Below are 23558 nucleotides of genomic sequence, written 5' to 3'. Positions count from 1 at the left end.
GGAGTTGTATCATGAAAACCAAATCTGGTGCCGTCGAGTCAATTTCAACTCATAGCGACTCTGTAGGGCAGAGTAGAATGGCCCCAGAGGGTTTCCAAGGAGCACCTGGCAGATTCGAACTGCCGGCCCTTTGGTTAGCAGCTGTAGGACTTAACCACTGCACCACGAGGGTTTCCGCAGTTGTATCATATATATTATATATTGTAGATAGATGGAGAGAGCAACACAGATGCAGTAAGAGGTTAATAGAGAATCTGGACAAGGAGAACATGGGAATTTTTTGTACTGTTCTTACAACTTATCTGTGGGTTTGAAATGATTTAAAATGTTAAAAGAGAAAATGGGAGGCAGGGAGGAATGGTGGTAGAAGCTTTGACGAGGTTGTTGGAGAAGATGAGGCAAAGCTGTGAGCTCTGGTGATAGCGATATCTACACATCTAAGGGCTCAGAGTCAGTGCCATGGATCTGACCACACGCATCCCTCCTTTTACTACAGGAGTTCTCCTACTATTCCAGGATGGAAAGCCCAGAGTGCCACCAAACTACAACAAAAAACAGCCCACAAGCCCAAGGTGGGGACCAACTGGTCGGGGAAGCCTCTTCTGGAGGGCAGACATTTATGTTCTGCTAGGCCATCCAGCCTGCAGCCTCTTTCTTACCCAGATATTTTACAGTTCCACAGAGACTGCTTGGTGAGAAAGGTCTGATAAAAATACATGATCTTGGAATCCAATGAATCAGAAGCTAGACAAAGCTGAAGCAACTGCCAGAACCCTGGCAGAAAATCACACCTTATCTCCTTTGCAAACCTGTCTCTTGTGCCAGGGTCGGGAAGGACATCATAAGAGAAGGAATTGAGAAGAAAGCACAAACTCAGTAAGAAGTGACACAGATGAAAAGGAATGAGACTGGCTCTAAGCATTTTCTCTTCTTTGTTTTATTACAATCTAAATTTAGCTCTCCTACATTTACCCAGGTAGCTCTTAAGATTCATAGTTTACTAGATCTTCTTGCAGAGGAAAAATGCTCTAATCCTTTTCATTATCTTAAAACCAACCAACCAACCAACCCACAACTATTTTCAGAGCTCTGCAAGAAAATGAATCAACCTCAGATCACCTCTCTCTACTCTCTGATTGTACAAAACTAGCAGCAGCCCCCATGCTTGGAGAAATCTTTGAGGCTTAGCAGCAAATCAACTGCAGAGGTTGAAGGGCCCTATGGGAGCCTGGAGGAGGAAGCGTGAGCTCAAGCTAATGAGAGAACGGGACTCTGAAATTAAGCTTGGCAGCTAAGAATATCTCCTATGGACTAGAAAGAGTTTGTGTCTGAGGTCTTGGTATTCCTTTAAAAAAAGAGAACAGAGCCAGAGCAACAGAAAAAGGGCAGAGGGATTCAAAGGAAGGAATACCGGATAAGGAATCGAGGCCTCAAAACTGGTCTCCATTACATATCACTTCTTCCCCTGGGCCTCAATCTATGTATTTGCAAAATGATAGAACTGCTCTCATTTCTTGTTGTTGTTGTTAGATGCCCTTGAGTCGATTCCGACTCTTAGTGACCTTATGTACAACGGAACGAAACACTGCCCAGTCCTGCACTATCCTCACAATCGTTGTTATCCTTAAGCCCATTGTTGCATCCACTGCGTCAATCCATCTCATTGAGGGTTTTCCTCTTTTTTTGCTGAACTTCTGCTTTACCAAGCATGATGTTCTTCTCCAGGGACTGATTGTCCCGGATAACATGTAGTCTTGCCATTCTTCCTTTTAAGGAGCATTCTGATTGTACTTCTTCCAAGATAGATTTGTTCATCCTTTTGGCAGCCCATGGTATATTCAATATTCTTTGCTAACACCACAACTCAAAGGCGTCAATTCTTTTTTGGTCTTCTTTATTCATAGTCTGGAAACCCTGGTGGCATAGTGGTTAAGTGCTATGGCTGCTAACCAAAAGGTCAGCAGTTCAAATCCACCAGGCGCTCCCTGGAAACTCTATGGGGCAGTTCTACTCTGTCCTATAGGGTCGCTATGAGTCGGAATAGACTCGATGGCAATGGATTTTTTTTTTTTTTATTATTCATAGTCCAGCTTTCGCACACATATGAAGCAATTGAAAACACCATGGCTTGAGTCAGGCACACCTTTGTCTTCAAGGTGACATCTTTGCTTTTCAGCCCTTTAAGAGGTCTTTTGCAGCCCATTTGCCCAATGCAATGTCTTTCGATTTCTTGACTGCTGTTTCCATGGGTGTTGACTGTGGATCCAAGTAAAATGAAATCCTTGACAACTTCAATCTTTTCTCCGTTTATCATAACGTTGCTTATGGGTCCAGTTGTGAGAAATTTTTGTTTTCTTTATGTTGAGGTGTAATCCATACAGAAGGCTGTGATCTTTGCTCTTCATCTGTAAGTGCTTCAAGTCCTCTTCACTTTCAGCAAGCAAGGTTGTGTCTTCTGCATGTTGTAGGTTCTTGAGTCTTCCTCCAATCCAGATGCCCCATTCTTCTTCATATAATCCAGCTTCTCAGATTATTTGCTCAGCATACAGATTAAATAGATAAAGTGAAAGGATATAACCCTGACAGACACCTTTCCTGATTTTAAACCACGCAGTATCCCCTTGTTCTGTTCAGACGGCTACCTCTTGATCTACGTACAGGTTCCTCATGAGCACAATTAAGTGTTCTGGAATTTCTATTCTTCACGATGTTATCCATGATTTGTCATGATCCACAGAATCGAATACCTTAGCATAGTCAATAAAACACAGGTAAACGTATTATCTGCTTTCAGTCAGGATCCCTCTGACATCAGCAATGATGTCCCTGGTTCCATGTCCTCTCCTGAATCTGGCTTCAATTTCTGGCAGCTCCTGTTGATGTATTGCTGCAATTGTTTTTGAATGATTGTCAGCAAAATTTTACTTGCATGTGTTATTAATGATATTGTTTGATAATCTCCACATTCAGTTGGATCACTTTTCTTGGGAATAGGCAAAAATATGGATCTCTTCCAGTCAGTTGGCCAGGTAGCTGTCTTCCAAATTTCTTGACATAGATGAATTAGCATTTCCAATGCTGCATCCATTTGTTGAAACATCTCAGTTGGTATTCTGTCAATTCCTGGAGCCTTGTTTTTTGCCAACGCCTTCAGTGTAGCTTGGGCTTCTTCCTTCAGTACCATCAGTTCCTGATCATATGCCATCTCCTGAAATGATTGAATGTTGACCAGTTCTTTTTGGTATAGTGACTCTGTGTATTTCTTCCATCTTCTTTTTATGCTTCCTGTGTTGTTTAATATTTTCCCCACAGAATCCTTCAATATTGCAACTCGAGGCTTGAATTTTTTTCTTCAGTTCTTTCTGCTTGAGAAATGCCAAGCATGTTCTTCCCTTTTGGTTTTCTTTCTCCAGGTCTTTGCACATGTCATTATAATACTTTACTTTGTCTTCTTGAGCCACCCTTTGAAATCTTCTGTTCGGCTCTTTTACTTCATTTCTTCCCTTTGCTTTAGCTACTCGGCGTTCAAGAGCAAGTTTCAGAGTCTCTTCTGACATCTATTTTGGTATTTTCTTTCCTTCCTGTCTTTTTAATGACCTCTTGCTTTCTTCATGTATGACATCCTTGATGTCATTTCACAACTCGTCTGGTTTTCCATCATTAGTGTTCAATGTGTCAAATCTATTCTTGAGATGGTCTCTAAATTCAGGCGGGATATACTTAAGGTCATACTTGTGGATTTGTTGTAATTTTATTAGTTTCATGTTGAACTTGCATATGAGCAATTGATGGTCTGTTCCACAGTTGACCCCTGGCCTTGTTATGACTGAGATATTGAGCTTTTCCATTGTCTCTTTCCACAGATGTAGTTGATTTGATTCCTGTGCATTCCATTTGGCAAGGTCCACATGTATAGTCACAGTTCATGTTGATGAAAAAAGGTATTTACAATGAAGAAGTCATTGGTCTTGCAAAATTCTATCAGACGATTTCTGGCAACGGTTCTGTAACCAAGGCAATATTTTCCAACTGCCGATCCTTCTTCTTTGTTTCCAACTTTTGCATTCCAATCACCAGTAATTATCAATGCATCCTGATTGTATGCTCGATCAATTTCAGACTGCAGAAGTTGGTAAAAATCTTCAATCTCTTCATCTTTGGGCTTAGTGGTCGGTGGGTAAATTTAAATAATAGTCATATTAACTGGTCTTCCTTGTAAGCAAACGGATATTATCCTATCACTGACAGTGTTGAACTTCAGGATTGATCTTGAAATGTTCTTTTTGACAATGAATGCGATGCCATTCCTCTTCAATTTCTCATTCCCAGCATAGTAAACCATATGATTATCCAATTCAAAATGGTCAATTCCAGTCCATTTCAGTTCACTAAAGCCTGGGATATTGATGTTTATGTGTTCCATTTCATTTTTGATGATTTCCAATTTTCCTAGATTCATACTTTGTACAGTCCACATTCTGATTATTAATACATGTTTGCAACTGTTTCTTCTCATTTTAAGTCATGCCACATCAGCAAATGAAGGTCTCAAAAGCTTTACTCCATCCATGTCATTAAGGTCGACTCTACTTTGAGGAGGCAGCTCTTCTCCAGTCATCTTTTGAGCACCCTCTAACCTGAGGGGCTCATCTTTCGGCACTATATCAGACAATGTTCTGCTGCTATTGGTAAGCTTTTCACTGGTAGACCACTGGGGCCTTCTTGCTAGTCTGTCTTAGTCTAGAAGCTCAGCTGAAACCTGTCAGTCATGGGTGACCCTGCTGGTATTTGAATACTGGTGACATAGCTTCCAGCATCACAGCAACACGCAAGCCCCCACAGTACAACAAACTGACAGACACGTGGGGTGTCTCATTTCTCAGCTTCCTCCTAATTCCACAACTCAAAGAATAAAACAATGCAATAGTTCTCAGATGTGTTTTGTGTCTATAAAACCATTTGCCACCAAGCTGACTCCAACTCATAGTGACCCCATGTGTATCAGAGTAGGACTGTGCTCCATTGGGTACTCAATGACTGATTTTTCAGAAGCAGATCACCAGGCCTTTCTCCTGAGGCACCTGTGGGTGGACTCAAACCTCCAACTTTTTGGTTTGCACCCTGGTATGTTAACCATTTGCACCACCAAGGCACTCTAATATTTATTTATCTAAGACCCATGTTTTCCTCATATTTGCATCAGGTCCCAGCACAGAGCCTGGTACATAGTGAGTGTTTCATGGCAGTTTGTGGAACTGAAAACACATTTTTGCAATCTGATACACACACACACACACACACACACAGGGCTATCTTTTTTCTTAGTTTTGACAGGCTAAGAAAATAAAATTTGATTTTCATATTGTAAATTCAGAGCAACTGAACCATAAAGTGGATTTTGGAGGGTGTATTCTACTAACAGTTGCTTTCCTTGCTATATGTTTCAGATCATTCCTGAAGAGGCTTTTCATCCTTTTCCTGGTCCCTAGGATCCCAGAGATGTCCCTGGTGTTGCTACAAATGAACATCATTTTTATGTAACTGAACTAGTCAATTAACTCTTCCTTCACTGTGAAGAAAGAAAAATGAAATCAGTACCGGGGAAGATCACCCAGAGGAATAACTGCTCTGCTCTTCAATTTTAAACACATCTGAGGAATGCAATGAAAAGAGATTCAGGTTGGGATTCAAGAGGCCTGGGCTCTGGTTCAGGGAGACTCTTGTCAAACACCCACTCTATCTGCCTCACAAGGGTGATGTATTAAAACTGTTCATGCCTAGAAAAGCACTGTGGAGAGCACAGACACCATGGAAATGTTGTTGTTGGTACTTGCCATCAAGTTGACTCCAACCCACGGTACAACAGAATGAAACACTGCCTGGTCCTGCATCATCCTCACAATCGTCAGCATGTTGAAGTCCATTGTTGTGACTACTGTGCGAGTCCATCTCACTGAGAGTCTCCCATGCCCTCAATGGTTCTCTACTTCACTAAACCTCCAGTGACTGGTCTTTCTTGATGACGTGTCCAAAACAAATGAGTAAGACAATGTTATGTTATGATCCATAAGGCTTTCACTAGCTAATTTTTGTAAGTAGATTGCTAGGCCTTTCTTCCCAGTCTATTCTTAGTCAGAGAGCTCCACTGAAACCTGTCCATAAAGGGTGACCATGCTGGTATTTGAAATAGGGATGACATAGCTTCCAGCATCACAGCAACACACAGCCACCACGGTATGACAAACTGATACATTCATGGTAGTACAGAACTATAATCTGTGATTATTGAATATCCTGGGTCTCTCTGACCCATGACATGTAATCAACTTACTTAAAAAAACTGTAAATTGGTCATTGTAATTAGCAAAATGGACATCAAGTAGTTTATTTCTTGCTGAGATGCAAAAGAAATTTACCCACTTAAAATAATTCATGAGGTGGAAGTTTTCAAGTTCCATCTTTTTCACTAGTAGTTTTTCTGGTGGGAATTAGAACTTCAGAAGAGTCCATGGCACCTAGTGTAGGATATCTAGTTGCTTGTCTTGTTTAATAGTATTTCATAGACCTTACTTCTTTTTTTACTTCCCTACGTGAGGCCTGCAATCACATATTCCCCATCACGATTTCAGAACTGTACTGAGGCAATGGGTTTTAAGAAAGAGAGAAAATTATCAGGAATTTGTTAGCCTTTGGGAAAGACTCAGAACTTCTTGCTTAAGAAAGGACATAGATAGATAATTCTGATCCTAAAACCAGATTAAAAATCTGAAAATCCAAGTGTGCCTTCTTACAGATTACCAAAAACTAAATTCCATGCAGTCGAGTTAATTTTGACTCATAGTGACCCTATAGGACAGAGAAGAACTGCCCCACAGGGTTTCCAAGGTTGTAAATCTTTACAGAAGAAGACCGCTTCATCTTTTTCCTGTGGAGCAGTTGGTGGGTTTGAACAGCAAACCTTTTGGTTAGCAGTTGAGCGCTTTAGCCACTATGCCACCAGGGCTCTTCTACCACAGATTAGGTGTGAAGAAAACCATGATTTTCCCAATGATGTCACACTAGGAAGGTTTTCTGTGTGAGCCTGTGAGGGTAAGGGTAGAATTAGGGAACTATGTAGTTAAATACCATTTCTATTCCTGTCAACATTTCCTAAGAAAAAGAAGGTGACAGAGAAGAGTAAAAGTTTCTACAGCTATACTGATCTACGTAAGGACCTCTCTAGACCACCTCCCTCACCCTGTTTCATTTCATTTACTCCAGCTTCACTGAACTACCTGTTGCACCGTGCCGTTTCACTACTCTGCCTTTGCAGTCTGTTCCCTCTCACTTAAATTCCCTCTTCCAATTCTCTACCTGGCAGACTTCTATTCTTCCTTCAAGACTCTTCTCTGTAAAGACTGCCTTGATCTACTGGCATTTTAGTCACCACCCCATATTAGAGGAAACATGAGAGCAGAGATTGGGCCTTATTCACCTTTCATTAGCCAGCACTTAGCACAGTGTTCAGCATATTAGAAGAGCTCAATAAAAATTTGTCAAATGAATGAATAAATGGGTGCACCTGCTGGATGGCATTTATCACAATTTGTAACTTTTCATTTAAAAACCTCACTCCTCTTGGAGAGGATAAATTTTATTCATCTTTGTGAGCCCTCGTCTCTAGCATGGTGGCTGGCATTGTAAGGGTTCAATAAATTTGTGGAACAAATGAATGAGTAAAGAAAATTCATGTAGGTCTTCTTAAGCCCATCTCACCAATGGCATAACCAAAGTAAAAAAAACTCATAAAGATATTCAGAAGCAGCCTCTCAAGGCCTCAGTTTCCTCAGCTATAACAAGAGAGAGTTAAATTCCATGATCTCTGGGCCTTTCCAGCTCTAACATTCTGTAACATAGAAAAGGAGTAGTTATCACAGTCATCAGAGCCCAACAAATCCTGACCAAAAACTTGGCATTTGGCTGCTGTACAATAACTTTGTAGCAGAAATTATTGTTTATAGGCTCCCCAAAACCAAACCAAAGCCACTGCCATTGAGTCGATTTCAACTCATAGCAACACTACAGGACAGAATAGAACTTCCCCATAGGGTTTCCAAGGCTTTAAATTTTTACAAAAGCAGACTGCCACATCTTTCTCCTGAGGAGCAGCTGGTGGACTTGAACTGCCAACCTTCCAGTTAGCAGTCGAGCACATTAACCATTTGTACCCACCAAGGGACTCCAAGTGTAAAATATATAATCTTTAATCATTAGTGATTACAATCTAAACACCCATCCATTTTCATTTCGTCATTCTACAACCATTTATGAGCACCTACTATGTGTTCATAAGAGTCCCTCAGTGGCACTAATGGTTAAGTGCTCAACTACTAGCCAAAAGGTTGGAGGTTGGAACCCACCCAGAGGCCCCTTGGAAGACAGGCCTAACAATCTGCTTCCAAAAGGTCACAGCATTGAAAATCCTGTGGTACAGTTCTACTCTGCACACATGGGGTCGCCACAAGTCACAGCTGACTCAATCACAACTAACAACAACAACAACACTGTACCAGGCAGGCTCCTGGTATTGAATACTAAATAAAACAAGTCCTCTCTTCTCAAGGTGCCTACATTTTAGTGGAGAAGACAGAAATAAATAAACAAACACATCAATACATAATAAGTCAGGTAGTAATAAGTACTATGGAGAAAAATAAGACAGGATAATGGTCCAGAAAACCTCCCTTCTCCCTTTTGGCCTTATACCAGAGCTGTACACAATAATGCTTCCCTTTTTTTTTTTTTCTGAGAGTGAAATTTTCTCCTAGGGTATTAGACTCAAGTACTTTCTTTTCCATCAGGAGAGGCCAAGTGAGCCAGTGTTTGTTAGTTATATAAGAACAGAAGGGAAAACTAAAGTCATGAGGCTCTTTGCCCCTGCAGTTACAGCTTTGGCTCACAATGGAGCATCCATGTTGACCCAACAAATTCAGGAATTCAGGAGAACAGAGGCTCTGACCTCTTGCCTTCTTTTTATGTGGCTAACTGGTCCATGTTGAAATTCAATTAGCTCATCCCAGAGATTTTTTTTTTTTATAATTCCTATGGCTTTTATATTAAAATATTCTGATTTGATATAAATGACCTAGCAATAATTCTGGAAACTGAACACATGATGCTAATATTAATATGTACATAATTAGGTAGCCATTTATTCAAACGAATATTAGAGCATCTACTATGTGACAGACCCTATGCTGGGTGTTGTGGGGAAAGTAAGAATAAGCAGTCATGAACTTTGCCTTCAGATGGCTTATAGCCTACTAGGAGAGATAAGACATGCACAACGTTACCATAATAGATGGTAGGATGTGACTGAAATTATAAAAGAGCTACAGATAAATTGTAAAGGGAAAGAGTACTTCAAGCTATAGGGATCAGGGATGCCTTCACAATGGCTTTTGAGCTGAGACCTGAATCCATCCCAAGGTGGCTGCTGTAGTAGCAAAGATAGCACAGTTCTAGGTGAGTAAGGGACTCCTGGCACCTATGTGTGTGCTAAGCCAAGCATGGCCAGGGCAACAACACTTCACATCTAGGGAGGTGTCATGGATTGAATTGTGTCCCCCTAAAAACACGTGTCAGCTTGGCTAGGCTGTGATTCCCAGTATTGTGTGGTTGTCCTCCATTTTGTGATTCTAATTTTATGTTGAGAGGATTAGGGTGGGATTGTAACACCACCCTTACTCAGGTCACCTCCCTGATCCAGTGTAAAGGGAGTTTCCCTGGGGTGTGGCCTGTGCCACCTTTTATCTCTTAAGAGATAGAAGGAAAGGGAAGCAAGCAGAGAGTTGGGGACCTCATACCACCAAGAAAGCAGCACCAGGAGCAGAGAGAGTCCTTTGGACCCGGGATCCCTGCATCTGAGAAGCTCCTCGACCAGGGGAAGATTGAGGACAAGGATCTTCCTTCCCCTGGAGCTGACACCCTAGATTTGGGCTTGTAACCTACTAGACTGTGAGAGAATAAATTTCTCTTTGTTAAAGCCATTTACTTGTGGTATGTCTGTTACAGCAGCACTAGATGACTAGGACAGAAGGCAAGTCCTCTGGCTTCACCACTTCCACTGTTTACCCCTTTTTACTTCAGCCTTCTAACCAGTCTCCCTGCTTCTGTTCCTATGCCCCAAGTCTACTCTCCCCATAACTGCCAGAGTGATCTTTTAAAAACCTAAATCAGATTGAGCATCTCCTGTTCAATATCCTCCATTGACTTCTCATCCCCCTTGGATTTAACTCCAAAGCCCTTACCATGGCCCACAAGCCCTTCATGATTTGGCTCTGGCAATATCTCCTGGCTCCTTACCTATCACTTTCCCTTCAAACATTCCACTCCACTTGCTGTTCCCCAAAGAAACCAAGCTCACCCCTGCCCCAGGGCCTTTGCACATGCTTCTCCCTCTTCCAGGGATGCTCTTCCCCAGAAACCATATGGTTCTCTCTCTTACTTCTTTCACATCTCTCAAAAGTTATCTCCTTAGCGTTGCCTTTCCAATTATCCCTCTAAAATTGGTCCCTTTACCTTGCTTTGGAAACCCTAGTGGTATAGTGGTTAAGAGCTATGGCTGCTAACCAAAAGGCTGGCAGTTTGAATCCACCAGGCACTCCTTGGAAACCCTATGGGGCAGTTCTACTCTGTCCTATAGGGTTGCTATGAGTCGGAATTGACTTGGCAGCAATACCTTGCTTTACTTTCCTCCACAGTATTTATCATTAATTAAAATTACAAGAGTGTTTACTCTTAGTTATTGTCTGTCTTCTGTACCAGAATATAAGTGCTATGAGAACAGAGACTGTCTGTCTTGCTCAGTGCCTAGAACAGGACTCAGTACTAAGTAGATATTCAATAAACATAGATGGAATGACTGCCCAAAGATGCTAGTGGGGATTATATCCAATATGCCTCTCATCTCTGTTTTCACCAGCCAACTTCCTCGAATGCTGAATGACTTCCAAATATCTACCTTTGGGTCAAACCTCTTATCTGAGTTCCAGGCTCATATATCACTTAGATACCTCATAGGCCTCAGCATTATCTCCACACAGCCTTGTTCTTTTCTTCTCATTCCCTGTTTCCACACATTGAGGCCACTCCCAGCATTCCTTGTCTCAGTGAATGGTGCCACCGTGTATCCACTACAAAAGTGAGACACCTGAGAGTCATTCTTGAAGTCTTCTTCCCCTTCGTCCACTATCCAAGTCATTACCCCAGTCTGTTGGATTTGCTTCATCTCCACAGACACAACTCTTACCGATATTTCTCTCTTGAACTACTGGAATAATCTTATAACTGGCTTCCTCATATCCATCTCTGCGTCCTCCAGTCTCTTCTCTACACAGCAGCCAGTGTGATCATTTAAAGCACAACTCTGGTCATGTCACTTCCGTGCTTGATTTAACTCTAAAGTCTGTTTTGTCAGAAATTAATATTGCCACTCCTGCTCTTTTTTGATTGTTGTTTGCTTGCTATATTTTTTTTCCATCCTTTGAGTTTTAGTGTGTTTGTGTCTTTAAGTGTAAGGTGTATCTCTTGTAGGCGGCATATAGACGGATCTTTTTTTTTTTTTACCCATATTGCCACTCTCTCTTTATTGGTGCATTTAGTCCATTTACATTCAGAGTAATTATGGATAGGTGTGAGTTTAGTGCTATCATTTTGATGTCTTCTTTTGTGTGTTGTTGACAGTTTCTATCACTCCTGTGCTTGAACCCACTGTTAACATCTTCTACCCTCGGGATGAAGATCAAGGCCTTAATATGGCCTATATAAGCTGGGTGGACATTCAACCAGGATGCATTAACCCAGCAATACAGATTGTTAAAATGCTGAAATACTTCCATTCCTCTTGGTCAACAGCCATTGCCCCAAACTCTCAAGTGGCCCTTGTTCCTGCTGCTCTGGCCACCCTGTCCCCTCCCCCAGGCCTCCTCGTTTAACCCACCAACTACAGGGTTAATTTCTAGTGCAGGAGGCAAACACACACGTGCACACACATACACACCTGTGCACACACTGCTCCAGCCCTGCAGCACAATGTTCCTGTTGTTGAATATAAGGTTCGGGACCATCCCAGCTTCACCTCTCTGGCCTTCGCTGGCCTCTCTTGGCCTCTGCCCTTCCTTAAACTCTCCAAGCTTTTCCCTGCCTTGGAGATTTTGCACAGGCTGTTCTCTCTGATTGGAATGCTCTTGCCCCTTTCACCTCATTAACCCTGCTTTTCCTTTAGCTATGATCCCTGGGTGGTGCAAGTAGTTCGCACTTGGCTACTAACCACACAGCAGCACTGTGGAAGAAAGGCCTGGAAATCTGCTTCCATAAAGATTACAGCCAAGAAAACCATATACCAAAAGCTAAACCAAACTCCTTGCCATCCAGTTGAATCTGACTCATAGCAACCCTGTAGCACAGATTAGAACTGCCCCATAGGGTTTCCAAGGATCGACTGGTGGACTGAACTGCCAACCTTTTGGTTAGCATTCGTCTCTTAACACTGTACCACCAGGCTCCAGAAAACCCTACAGAGTAGTTTCACTCTGTAACAAATGGGTTTGCCATGAGTCGGAATCAACTGGATGGCGATGGGTTTGGTTTTGCTTTTTTTAAATTTGGTTTTCCTTTAGCTCAACTATTTGTTCTTCATGGAAGCCGTCTTTGAACCCAACTCTAGGTCACGTCTCTTACATAGTCTCATAAAGCCCTATGTCTTTCCTTCATGGTTTCTAGCATAGTCTGAGTTTACACGCCAACTAGTGTGATTATTTGATTAATAGTTTTCACTGCCATTATATATAACTTTTTTTTTACCTATTATATTTCTTTTTTTTAATTATAACTTTTTCTTTTAACTATAGTATTTCTAAAGCCCAGCGCTCTACATCTACATGGAGATGTATATGTTGGCACCAGATTCATCGGCTGGGAGCTTGAACAATGCTTGATTAAATCTAAGAATCAGGGATTCCTATAGAGATAGTGGTATACACATGTGTATGGATGTCTTCTTATGTGTGAATTTGTTTTTTTTTTTTCTGTAAGTATAATAATTGTGGTAATAGTAAATACTAGCAGAATGTAATTTATGCAATAAGGAAACTGCCCCTAAATATTCAGGTCTGTCTTATATAAGCCAAGAATTCCTCTCTCCATGCTACTTAGAGTAATTATTTCCTATTTCGGCTGGCAGCACATATTCCTTCCACAAAACACACTTTTTGAAAGTGTCTTACTTATATAAGGATCAACACTTGCTGTATTACCACAAGTTCAAAAGATTCAAACCAGAAGCAAATTTTCAAGCCATGACCCCAGGACAACAGCCTGTTTTTATCTTCTCTAAACAGCAAACGTGTGTTTTGAAGAGAAGAACGTTCCATGTACCATCACGAGGCTAGTCCTGGAAACATTATGAAGAAACAGCCTCGTCCCAACGGATGCACCAGTGTGCTTAATGAGGGCATAAGCTTGGCCATTACAGACCTCTTTCCCCCTCACTACCTATGCTCTCCCCTCAAAAACCAAACCAAACCAAAGAAACCTCCCTGTAAAACCAAAAGGAGACTCAGGCAAAGCTGACAAGCTCCTTTTCCTGGGCAGCCTGTCTGCAGCTCCTGGCCACTGCAGAGGTGAGATCTTGTAAGACTCCGATCGACAGGGCTCAGGATTTGAGGAGCTTGGTAGGGTAGGATATACCAGAGGCCAGAGGGTATTGCACTGTGGCAAATGCTTTCTTTCATCCCCCCTCTGAAATCCATTTCCTCGCTTACAGCATTTCCATCTTTGTAAGAAAGAGGTTAACCTTCACCAGGACTTCAGTCTTAAGTCTGCAGTGGGAGCCTCCCTCTCTCAGTCTCTAGCAGGACTAATAGCTCCTTGTCACTGGCCCTGAACTGATTGGAAATGGTGTGAATAAAGTGCAAATAATTCCTTGGTCCCTGCTGCTCTCCAAGGCCAAAATGAACCAAGGAGGTACTCTGAGGTAAGAAGGCAGAGGGACAAGCCAGCTGCACCCAAGCCTCTGGCCTCAGCAAAAGGGGACCAATCAGGACAAAGCTATTCCCCGCGTGTCATCAAAACCTTCCAATTTCACACAGGAAATGAACACTGGCTCAAGTCTTACTAACACGTTCAGTTGTCCCCATTTCTGCTAAATGGATTCCTTTGAGAGCTGGAATCTTAACCCTTGGAAGGCCTTGGAAGGTTCGACACTCCCCAGCAGGGAGCTGCAGTGCGGAGAAACAGTCATCTGTATTTCTCTAGCCACAGCACTGAACAAAGAAAGCTGGGGACTCTCATCGCTCCGCTCCCAGGAATGGGAGCAGCTGGGAGAGTGGAGAGAGAGCACAATCCCCCTCACCTACCGTGGGGAGGTCTGGGAAAACGCACCACAGCCTGTATGCCTGCGTCTGAAAGGCGGAAGTCTTAAACCATCGCGAGCCCCCTCTCCTGAAGTGCTCTAATGGCAAGACTCTCCCCCTGCTCCCACACTTTGTTCCTTCAGCCTCTTCCCTCGAAAGAAATGGATTCAGAGTCTCAAACTGGCTATCCCAAGGCTGACCCTGAGCTCCACACATTTGCTTAGAGTCACAACAAATGTCCCCAAGTCCATGTATGTGGGTGGGAGGATGAGAGTAGGGAAGGAAGGGCTTGCTCCTCCCCACCTAGCTGGTACGTTCAAGTCCACACAGGTTCATTTCCCCTCTGAAATCCATTTCTACAGCCTTTTGCTTCACATTACAGCCCTACTTTAGTTTCCTATCACACAGCTCACCCATCCCACTCTCTCTGATCTTTTAGCCGTGAATTTAATGCCATCAGAAGACCTACTGAATTCAAATGGGGTCTCGCCCTGGGAGAGAGAGCGAGTGGTATTCTGCATTTTCAGCAGAGACAGGAGGGGCAGGAAAGAGAGTCTGAAGGGGGACAGCGGCAAGTTGCCCAAGGAAAACGTCACCTGTGTTCTGTGAATCTGTCCCTGGCAGCTTTGTAAAAATCATCCAACCCACAAGCCCAAGCCAGACTCCTGTTCTCTTTCCAGAGGGTGATATCCTCTCCATTCAGGTAATTCCTAGATTTTTTAGCCCAAACTTGACCCTTTGTTGTTCTCCAGTCCATCCTGAACACAGTCCTTTTTCTTACCAGCCTGTCCCCAAGCCAAGCACCTGTAGTTTAGTGCTAAGAATGGCAAAAGCAAGCCTGTTTAAGTCAGGCTTGCCTTCCTCAACATGCTGACAGAGCAAGGCTTCATTCACCTGCTTTCTTCCTAGCCCCAGCTGAGCCTCTGCAAAGGCTGCTCGTGGACATAGGAGATTTAATGTCACCACTGACACACACCCTTCAAAGGCACTTCCTCCTGCCCTGCCCACTTTCAAAGGCCATATCATCTATGACAACAGCAGGGACCAACTGCAGTTTCTAAGAGAGGTCATCACAGGGAATCTGAGCTGGGCTTGCTACACTGTTCAGGAGTCAGCCCCTCTCTGTGGGGACCTGCACTTGCAGGGACCAAAACACCAAGGTTAGGGCCTTCCACAGGCGGAAACCCTTGGGGGGGTTTTGAGGCCATTGGGAAAAGGTTAATAAAGGTAGTTTTCAAGCCCTTGGGAAATGGCAAGCAGGCAAGAATTATTCTTCAGAGACAACATGTCTGCTCCATCCCACTTACCTGGTTACAGGTGTTAATATCTACCCCATTCCGCAGGAGATCCAAAACTTTGTCCAGGTTACCCGATCTTGCTGCCTTCAGAAAGCTGTGATTAGCATCGGCCTGTGAGGAAAAACAACATACCATGGTTGTCTTTGGGTGGTAATGGCCTCTCTCTTCCATTCAAGCCTATGGGCCTTGGAAAGGGCTGAGGCCACTGTAGCAGCCACTGTGCCTTCCCATTATGGAGGCTGTGGCCACAATGGTACCCAGTATGGTACGGGCATTGTACAGCTCCTGGTTGGACTGCCCTCGGGTCTATAATGTGAGATGGCCTCAGAGGCCAGGACTCCCTTCCTTTTGGTATTTTTATAAGCAAACATGCTTGACAGGGGACCTGGGAAAGACCAGTCTTTGAGAGGGATCCCATTCCAATGTCGAACACTCAGCACTTCTGTGTCTTAGTTGTTGCTCAGCCACCTATCTCATGCATCCAAGTCTCTGCCACCATGAACACTGTTTGCATTAAAGAAGAATGACAGCCAGAAAGAAGGAGAGCTGAGGGAAATAAAACAAAGTCTACTGATGTAGACAAGTGTAGACAGGTGCAGCGGAAAGAGTGAGGCAGATCTAAGCTCATAGCAGCTCCACTGCAACTCACTGAAGGACCCCAGATACTTAACCACCCTTTGCTTCTATTTTCTTCTCTCAGCCAGGGAGAGTAAAACACTTCTCACACCCTTATTGTGAAGGTTTTTTTTTTTTTTTTTTTTTTTTTAATAACATACAGAAAGGATTGAGCACAGTGCCTGGCACAAATCACAGGTTGAGCTTAATAGGTGTCATGGATTGAATCGTGTCTCCCCAAAAGATACGTGAAGTCCTAACCCCTGGACCCGTGAACGTGACCTTGTTTGGAAATAGGGTTTTTGAAGATGTTATCAGTTAACACGAGGTCATACTGGAGTAGGGTGGGTCCTAATCCAGTTTGAGTGGTGTCCTCATGAAAAAGGAGAAGGGACACGGAGAGACAGACAGAGGAAGGACCACTACGGGAAGATGCATCTACAAGCCAAGGAGTGCCTGGGGCTACCAGAAACCAGAAGAGACAAGAAAGATCTTTCCCTAGAGACCTAGAAGACAGCACGGTCCAGCCAACACACTGATCTGAACGTCTAACCTCCAGAACCTCGAGACAATAAATTTCTGTCTTATAAGCCACCCAATTTGTGGCACTTTATTACAGCAGCCTTAGAAACTAATTCAATAGGTGAGAGTTGTCATGTGACAAGCCATATGTGAAGCCGTTTCTACAGAAGATACCTAGTGGTTTCCTCTCTCCCCCAGGAGCACTCTGTCTCCTGCCTTTAGATGTCCTCCTCAGAAAACATGCTGTAGTGAGTTGAATGTGATCCCCCCCAAAATATGTCCAGGCCTGTGAATGTTACCTTACTTGGAAAAAGGGTCTTTGCAGATATGATTAAGTTAAAGATCTTGAGACGAGATCATCATGGATTACTCAAGTGGACCTTGAATCTAATGACAAGTGTCATTCTAAGAAACAGAAAAAGAGAAGACAGAGAGAGAGAGACAGCAATGTGAAGATGGAGAGAGAGATTGGAGTGATGTGGCCATAACCCAAGGAAGCCAGCAACCACCAGAAGTTGGAAGAGACAAAGGATTCTCCCCTAGAGCCTCCAGAAAGAGCATGACCCTGCAGACACCTTGACTTCGGACTTCCAGCCTCCAGAACGGTGAGAGAATGAATTTCTTGTTTTAAGCCACCAAGTTTGAGGTAATTTTTTATGACGGTCGCAAGAAACAAGTACACACACTAATGATTATCATCCTAAACACAGAAAGAAAAAAAAAAAAAAAAACACAGAAGACTCCATAAAATCTAGAGCCAACATCTCAAACCATATGTCTACAATTAAACTCTGGATCCTCTCCCCAGTGGGAGATCTTTACCTTGACTTCTCAAATGCAATATGTCTGCATTATGACCCTCCAGTCTATCTTCATCTGAAGACCCTCCACTCCACACGTCCATGCTGCCCCACCATTCGCCCTGCCTCACCACCTCAGGCCTCTAACACTGCTCTAGAAGCAACGCTCTAGCTCTATCACAGCCAGCTCTGTTCCACCCCACCTTGCTGATCTTCCTAAAATCCTGATTTCATGCCAGCCCCCCACTACTCCAGGACCTACACAGGCCCCCTACTAAATAAGCTCAAATTCTGGCTCTGCAGCTGCCTGTTCATGACATACCTGCATTCAGATCTCACTGTCCCCCAACATGGCAGGGGGGCCACTTACTCTCACCTCCCCTGTCCCCTTATGGTATTCTCATACTCTGCCTACCTCCAGGCTCACTCCCTGATTATTCCCTGGATTCTGAAGCCCTCCCCACTCTTGACTGCCAATACCAATCTTCCCTCTCTTCAAGATCCGACTCAGCTTCTTATCTCCTCCATCATGCTGTCCAGATACCCAACATTTCCACCACCACAACTGACCCCAGCTCATGATGACCCCACGTATGCCGGAGTAGGGATTTCAATGGCTGATTTTTCAGAAGTAGATCACCAGACCTTTCTTCTACGGTGTCTCTGGGTGGACTCAAAATGCCAACCTTTTGTTTGTAGCTGAGCACATTAGTAGCTTGCTCTACCCAAGGACTGCCCATTCAATAGTTACCATCTTTAAATCCAGAAAGGAGTCCCCAGGTGACATAAATGGTGAAGCACTCAACCACTAGCCAAAAAGTTGGCAGTTCAAACCCACCCAGAGGCCCCTCGGAAGACAGCCCTGATGATCTGCTTCCAAAAGGTCACAGCTTTGGAAACCTTATGGAGCAGTTCTACTCTGCACACACGGGGTCGCCATGAGTTGAACCTAACTGGACGGTAACTAACAACAACGACAAAATCCTGGAAACACAGAACGGGGGCTTGATTTTTAAAATACCTTTTCTCTAGTTACTTAATACATGTAAGTCTTGTCTCCCCAGTCAAACTGTTTGCTTCTTGGGGCAAGGACCAATTCTTCTACCTCTTCTTTTGAATCCTTCAAAGCATTAGGTGTCTGCTAGGCCAAGGCCTCCCTTGGCCTAAAGCACATGGCACCTCATGTCCCCCAATTTCTTGCAAGGTATCTGTGTAGGAGGAAATACTTCAGAAACGAGGATCAGCCTGTTGGTTCTCCGGGAGCTAGATTCCCAGAGAAGCCAGACTCAACTGGAGCCAGCTGATTCAGAAAGCCTGTCTGGATTCAACTGTTAGGAAAAACACTCTATTATTCTCCAAGAATGAGAGCCTTAAAGAGACATTTCTTCCAGCAGCTAACTATCTTTTGCAGCACAATAACAGACTCAGGGTGAAAGCCTGAGAATGGGAGGAAAAAAATAAATGTAATATCAACTAATGACACTATTTGACTGCTCAAAGCCCTGAATCCCGGAAGCGAAGCGGAATGTTTATGACAGACAAACAAGCAGACAGAGAGGAAAGGAAGCCCAATCTGGACTAGAGTGAGGAAGCTAAACAGCTTCTCTAGTTTCTATCATATAACACCGAAATTACGAGAGAATACCAGTCACTGGGCCAAAGTGCTTTACAAACATTATATCTTTTCATCCTCATCACAACCTGTGAGGTAGGTATAATTATTATCCCCATTTCAGAGGAGACTAAACTGAGGTTTGAAGTGGATAATACCTTGCCCAAGTTCCACAGAGAGTTAACAGGGATTCAGTCCAGGTCGGCCTGATCAAAGCCTATGCCTCTATACTGCCCTTGACTCCAGGGCACATTTTCAGCAATTTCACACCTGAGGGTACCCAGACAGCCTTGACTGACTGGCAGTGGGTAGGCGGGGCTATGTGCTTTTTGCCAGTTAAACAGTGACCCCGTGATGGACAAAAGACCCCATGCAGGTCCCAGCAGTTCCTGGTCCTGACCCTGGGCTCCGTGTTAAGGCCAAGACAGGTCTCCAGAAAGGCATCGCCTAGTCCCAGTCCTTCTTTTCACTGATGATGAAACTGAGGCCCAGGGAGGTGCAGTGTCTGCCTTCTTACCTATTGCAGTCCAGTCAATTACAACTCATAGTGACCCTATATGGTAGAGCAGAACTGACCCATAGGGTTTCCTAGGCTGTAATCTTTATAGGGGATCACCAGGTCTTTTCTCCCACGGAGCCGCTGGATGGGTTCAGATCGCCAATCTTTTGGTTAGCAGCCAATCAGTTAACCACTGCGCCATCAAGGCTCCTTCTGTAAAGATTACAGCCGTGGAAATCCTATGGGGCAGTTCTATTCTGTCCTATAAGGTTCTCTCTGAGTGAGAATCGACTTGACAGCAACGAGTAATCTTTCCAGAAGCAGACTGCCTAAGGTCACACAAATAGTTACAGATGAAATTCAACTGCTAAGACTTGTTCAGTTTTTCTTTTTGGTCTTCTCTAAGCATGGAGTAGTCAAGGGCATAAGCGGGATCCCCAGGGGATCTCAGAGGTGAATTGTAGATAATGGCATCACTCTCAGTGGCTACTGTGATCACTCAGTTTGATTCTATAATGCATTTACTGAGGTCCTATTTCAAGTTCGGCATCCTGCTAAGGCAAAGGGAGAGAGAATAAAAAAATCAGAATATAGGTCCCTGCCCTTGTGGCTTGAAAGAATAAAGTGATGGAGTGATAAAGGGGTCATTCGTGCATGCATCCGCTGATTCATTCAACAAGGGTTCACTGAGCACTCCTGGGTGTCAGGTAACATTTAAGCTACAGAGTGGCTCAAGTCCACCCACCTGGGAAGAAAGGCCTGGGGGCATTAGTTGGTATATGAGACCTATTCTCACCATCTTGCTCTTCCAAACCGTACTGCCCATCTATCCGATTCGATTACCTCCAATTCCAAACCCCCTTGGGGGCAATTTCCTGGTGCATCTAGGAACACGTTGTAGAATGCAACAGAAAGAAAGACGGTTAAAAAAAAAAATCCAGTATTTTCCATTTCAAATGTATTTACTTGAGTAAATACTAACCAAAACTATTTTTTAAAAGGCTATGGTAAATTGGAGACCCAGCCATCACCTGCCGGGTAGCCTCAGAGAGGCCTTTCTGTCAGAGGAGACTAACACCTCCTCTGTCAGGTGGGTTCCAACTCATGGTAACCCTGCGTGTGTCAGAGCAGAACTGTGCTCCACGAGGTTTTCAACGGCTGATTTTTAGAAGTAGACCCCCAGGCCTTTCTTCTGAGGTACCTCTGGGTAGTCTCAAACCACCCAGCTTTGGGTTAGCAGTGAGCACGTTAACTGTTTACACCAACTGAGAGGAGGCCAGAGGAGGCTAACGGCTGCCTGCTCACACTATATCGAAAATGAGTCCACAGTGTCCATAGCCCCTTGCATCACCACCAAAAGGCTGTCAGCCCCCTCCTGCATGCCCGTCAAGGCTGCTCTCTTGTGTCTTTGCCCCTTCCTGGTCTTGAGTTGTATTTTAATCTAACTTTAATCTAACTTTACCAGTGAGAAAATTGTCCATGCCTGCACGGGGGGAGTGAGTAAGACAGCATACGTTTTGATGTGTCCCTGGCTCACATTCCTGCTGGACTATCCAGGTGATGCCCCTGAACTTCCTTTCAAAACAAAATACATTTACTTTTATAAAGCTCCTACTATGTTTTAAGCTTCCACACAAATTAATTTCTTTGTTCCTCACAAGAATCCCACGAGGCAGGTACTTTTATTATTCCCTTTTTGCCGATGAGGTAACTGAGTCACAGAGAAGTTAAGCAACTTGTCCAAAGTCACACAGCTAATACATGCCTTGGCAGAATTGAATCTCGGTAGCCTAGCTCCATGAGGCATTGGTGACTCAGTGGCTGAATTCTCACCTGCCATATGGGAGATTCAGGTTCTATTCCCGGCCAGTGCACCTCAGGCACGGCCACCACCTGTCTGTCAGTGGAGGTTTGTATGTTGCTATGACGCTGAACGGGTTTCAGCTGAGCTTCCAACTGAGACAGACTAGGAAGAAAGGCTTGATAATCTACTTATGAAAATCAGCCAGGGAAAACCCTATGGATCACAACAGTCTGGTCCACAACTGATCACAGGGATGGTACAGGGCTGGACAGCGTTTCCTTCCCTTGTGCATGAGGTCACCATGAGTCGGGAGTGACGTAAATGGCAGCTAGCAGCAACCATATAGCTCCAGGGTCTGTGCTCTTAACCACTGTAATCTACTGCCTCCTGAACCAAGCATTTTTGAGTGTCCACAAGATTCCTCTGGCTCTGGCTCAAGGAAGCCTTCCACCTGCCCTCAGAGGCTGGGCTCCTTTCATCCATCAAACTTCAGAAGAAAGGAAGTGAAAGGGAAAGGAAGGGAATGGAATTCCTTCTGGGACTCAAGTTCTCATCGGGGCTTCTCTGAAAGGAAGGTAAGCCCAGGTTACCTGAGATACCCGGACTATTATTAAACATGCACTTCCTGAGTAGGGTGATACTGATACAGCAATAAATAAATAGCCGAGGGGCTCCAGTGTCCTGGGAGGGAGAGGCCGGAAGCACATTGTTAAATGCTGGCGTGCCGGTAACACAAGAGCAGTGAAGGCTTTTAAAACACCAGAGACGAGGCAAAGTTTAGTTTCAGATGGGGTAGAAGAATCCCAGGACCTCTAAGCATCTTCTCTGGAGCCTGCAGTGGCCTGAGTTTTCCCCAGAACAAATTATGACTTACTTTTCAGTGCAAATTGCATCTCTAAAAAAGAGGAGTGGATTGGTGAAGGGAAAGTCAACGCGCAATATAGGGAAAGCCAGCACAACTTGACCAAAGCAAAGGTATAGAAGTTTCCTAGACACATCTAAATACCTTGAGGGACTGAGTTGCTGGATCTTGGGGCTGGGGACCATAGTCTGGGGGTACATCTAGGTCAATGGTACGACATAGTTTATAAAGAAAACGTTCTACATCCCATTTTGGTGAGTAGCATCTGGAGTCTTCAAAGCTTGTGAACAGCCATCTAAGATACATCTATTGGTCCCATCCCCCCTGCAGCAAAAGGAGAATGAAGAAAAGCAAAGATATAAGGAAAACATTAGCCCAAAGGACTAAAGGACCATATGCACTAGAGTTTCCACCAGCCTGAGCCCAGAAGAACTAGATGGTGCCCAGCTACCAACACCGACAACTCTGACAGGGATCATAACAGAGAGTCCTTGACTGAAAAGGAAAAAAAATGTAGAACAAAATTCAAATTCATAAAAAAAAGACTAGACTTACTGGTCTGACAGAGACTGGAGGAACCCCCAAGACTATGACCACCAGACACTCTGTTAACTCAAAACTGAAACTATTCCTTAAGTCCACTTCTCAGACAGATTAGACAGCTCTATAAAATAAGCAATAACATGTTGAGGAACACGCTTCCTAGTTCAATCAAACACACCAGACCAAATGGGCAACTCCTGTCCAAAAGCGAGATGAGAAAGCAGGAAGGGACAGGACCCGAAAAGAGACAGGGGACGCGGGGTGGAAAGGGGAAGCATGCTGTCACGTTGTGGGGATTGCAACCAATGTCACAAAACAAGATGTGTATAAATTTTTGAATGAGAAATTAACTTGAATGGTAAACTTTCACCTAAAGCAAAATAAAATTAAAAAATAAATAAAGATGAGTGGAAACTGAGCTATTGACGTGGCAACAGTGATAGGGCAACATCTCTTTCCCAAGGGGCCTTGTTTGGTCAAAACGCAGTTTGGTTAACAAAGCCATTGTGTTTTGATTTTTCTTTCCGGAAAGTTATGCTGTTGCAGCTTTACAAACTGTTTCAAAGAGCCCCAGTCAGACTGCCACTGGCAAAGATAACATGAGCAAATT

At 43.8% G+C, this 23558-nt stretch overlaps 1 protein-coding gene across 1 annotated transcript in view; it reads right to left on the bottom strand.

Annotated features, from left to right (window-relative positions):
* ANK1 (ankyrin 1) overlaps positions 1-23558 on the bottom strand; it is a 165034-nt gene that overhangs the window by 105024 nt on the left and 36452 nt on the right. The window contains exon 2 of the mRNA XM_049866339.1: positions 15701-15802. Within this exon, the coding sequence (XP_049722296.1) occupies positions 15701-15802 (102 nt within the window). The remainder of the gene's footprint in view (positions 1-15700; positions 15803-23558) is intronic.

The sequence above is a fragment of the Elephas maximus genome, chromosome 22 (assembly GCF_024166365.1).
Source record: "Elephas maximus indicus isolate mEleMax1 chromosome 22, mEleMax1 primary haplotype, whole genome shotgun sequence".
Lineage (NCBI taxonomy): Eukaryota > Metazoa > Chordata > Mammalia > Proboscidea > Elephantidae > Elephas > Elephas maximus.
Note: the sequence above shows the minus strand (reverse complement) of the source record. Positions and strands in the feature narration are given on the sequence as shown.